We start from the raw sequence: 2973 nt of genomic DNA, 5'->3' as shown, positions 1-2973 counted from the left end.
CTTTACATTTTGAGCATGGCCAAAAGGCATTCACCGGAAAAACAAGGACAAATACAAACAACCTACTGTTGTAATACTTTGGTTTGATTTGAAAACCAGCAAACTGAGATAGACTCTTGAAATTGAAATTCATCATTAAAAAATGATAAAAATAAATAAATATCTTTTATATTAAAAGTTGGAGTGACACTAATAATCAGCAAACTCCAACATCTTTTTTTCCCCACAGAAAGACGTACCCTCTGTAGTTGGCACCGGTGGCGTTCCCGGGCGTGCCAGGCAGAGGCAGATCGTGTTCACCTTGAGAGGACTCCGCTGAGCCCTCCTCCCATTGGCTGGCACCTCAGCTTGGCACGCTCGGAGAGCCCACCCGGGCACACCGGGATCCATCCCAAAAAATGTTTGGACAAGGAACTTTCTTTAAGTGTGCTCTTAACAGTATGGGATGAGCAGAGAAACAAATCACCACGGTAATGAAACTCCTCCCATCTCGTAAAAAGAAAAGAAGTCAGTATATTTCCACTCAAACACACACTTGCATATGTGTGTGTTTACACACACACACACACACACACACACATATGCACACACCTTCGCTCTCACACAGTAACTCTTTGCAGTGCTGATGTAGGTATTAAGGAAGAGAAGCGGACAGAAGGATAAAGAAGGATAGGCTTTCTCTTTCTGCTGAGATTGTATAGGACCCAGAATGCATTGGGAGATAGTCCACTCTTCTCTTTTTTCCACTTCTCTTTTTTCCTTCCCCCAAGGAAGGTAAGAGGCATTTCCTGTTGTGGTGTGCGTCTGCAAAAAGGGTCCCCCTGGGAAACACGAGTGGGGTCTTTTTCTAGTGCCATCAAGTGGAAAATTGACAACTGGAAAAGTGATGAAGTAATCAAACTGATGAAGGCAGGGGGAAGGAGTGAACAAAAAGAGGCCATATAGCATAGAGACCCTGTGGATGGAAGGTATGGGGATGCTGAATGAAGTGTGTGTGTTTGTGTGTGTGTGTGTGTGTGTCTCTCTGTGTGTGTGTGTGTGTGTGTGTGTGTGTGTTTGTGTGTGTGTGTGTGTGTGTGTGTGTGTGTGTGTGTGTGTTTGTGTGTGTGTGTATGTGTGTGTGTGTGTGTGTGTTTGTGTGTGTGTGTGTGTGTGTGTGTGTGTGTGTGTGTGTGTGTGTGTGTTTGTGTGTGTGTGTGTGTGTGTGTGTGTGTGTGTGTGTTTGAGTGGCCATAGTTTTGAATATGGTGGTTATCTAAGAATGAGACACAAGCAAAATAAAAAAAGTATGCATGTGTGTGAGCATATTGCTTCTTGGAAGCAGCAGGCTTTAAAAATGTCAAAAACAATAAAAGTACATTTTTCGATTCCTGTTCTGTCAAGTGGAAGAGAAGACAACTGTTATGACCCATAACGCTCCCACTTGTTCTTCTAAGTCTTCTTTGTATTGCTCTGAAATCAGCAAGTTTATTTGGGTTTATTTTAAGGGGGGGGGGGGGGGTGTTGGTTGTTGTGTGTGTGTGTGGGTGTGTATGTGTGTGTGTGTGTGTGTGTGTGTGTGTGTGTGTGTGTGTGTGTGTGGGGGGGGGGGGGGGGCGGTTGGGCAGGTTTGCATGGGTTGGCTTAGGTCAGGCTGTACCATGTCTGTCAGGCAGGGTTCACTGATGGACCCAGTTGAATCATGGGAAACAGAGTTCTCAGAGGTCAGCGGCGTGTATTTTTTAGTTGTGTGCCTTGCCCTCTGCCCTGTGCTCTTGGCCCATGGTCACGTTCACATTCGTGCCCCTCGGACTGCCCCTCTCTCAGCCCCTCTCTCAGCCAGCGCTAGGAGGCGGCGGTCTTGGCAGGCGGGTCTTTTTTGCTGTTCTGGCGGGCGGGCGAGTCGGTCGTCTTGGCTGTCTTCCACCCCGGGCTCTGCACTCCGACCGCATGCAGGGAAGGCTCTGTGTACATGGCCACTGCACGAAGAAAGAGACAGAGAATGAGATGAAGGGAGAGAGAGAGAGGGAGAGAGAGAGAGAATAGAGAGAGAGATGGGGGGAAGAGAGAGAGAGAGTGTGTGAGAGAGAGAGGGAAAAGAGAGAGAGATGGGGGGAAGAGAGAGAGAGAGAGAGAGAGAGAGAGAGTGTGTGAGAGAGAGAGGGAATAGAGAGAGAGAAAGATGAGGGAATAGAGAGAGAGATGAGGTAATAGAGAGAGGGGGGGAAGAGAGAGAGAGTGAGATGAGGGAATAGAGAGAGAGAGAAAAGACATAAATATCAGGGTAGAAATGAGAAACAATGATTAAAAAAACAGTAATGGGGGGAGAAAGAGACCATGAGAGATAACAAAAAATGGAAAAGAGTAAAACAGGATAGTGAGAGATAGAGAGAGAGAGATAGAGAGAGAGAGAGAGAGAGAGAGAGAGAGAGAGAGAGAGAGAGAGAGAGAGAGAGAGAGAGAGAGAGAGAGAGAGTAAAACTCTTTACTTGATCAATAACAGAATAGGAATAATATTGGATCATGAGTGATAAAGTATAAAATTGGATCGTGAGCGATAAAGACAGAGTAGGAGCCCTGGCAGGAGTGTTCTCACCAGTAGGCCATATTATGCATAGCGCTCTCTGAGAGAAACCATCAGCACTGGAAGCACTGTTGAAATGCTACTGCAATTATCCTACACTCTCTCGCTCTCTTTCAGCTTATGGGCGATCCTACAGCACTAGGCTCCGGTAGTCACTGAGTGCCCAGTGTTCTACCGATGCGCTGCTTTATCAAATACGTGCAATGAGGAATACTTAGTGCTGAAAACTACTGAAAACTGCATTTATTCTGTTCGCTCTTTCACACTTTCTGGCACTTTGGCTGAAACGGTTTCCCACATGAGCACAGGCTGTAAACACTTACACTAATACATTCTTTTAATGGCCCAAATGATTAGTAGCATCAGACGTTTAACATAATTATAAAAGTTCAACATAATGATAAGTTAGT

The 2973-nt window shown here is 45.6% G+C and overlaps 1 protein-coding gene across 1 annotated transcript in view; it reads right to left on the bottom strand.

The window, feature by feature from the left end:
- Positions 1-1824: 1824 nt before the first annotated feature.
- The window catches only part of fgf11a (fibroblast growth factor 11a), a gene marked incomplete at both ends in the record, with an annotated part of 100141 nt that continues 98992 nt past the window's right edge, over positions 1825-2973 (bottom strand). Inside the window, one exon of the mRNA XM_080860102.1 lies at positions 1825-1958. Coding sequence (XP_080716228.1) covers positions 1825-1958 — 134 coding nt within the window. The remainder of the gene's footprint in view (positions 1959-2973) is intronic.

This window comes from Sprattus sprattus (genome assembly GCF_963457725.1).
Source record: "Sprattus sprattus genome assembly, chromosome: 21".
Lineage (NCBI taxonomy): Eukaryota > Metazoa > Chordata > Actinopteri > Clupeiformes > Clupeidae > Sprattus > Sprattus sprattus.
Note: the sequence above shows the minus strand (reverse complement) of the source record. Positions and strands in the feature narration are given on the sequence as shown.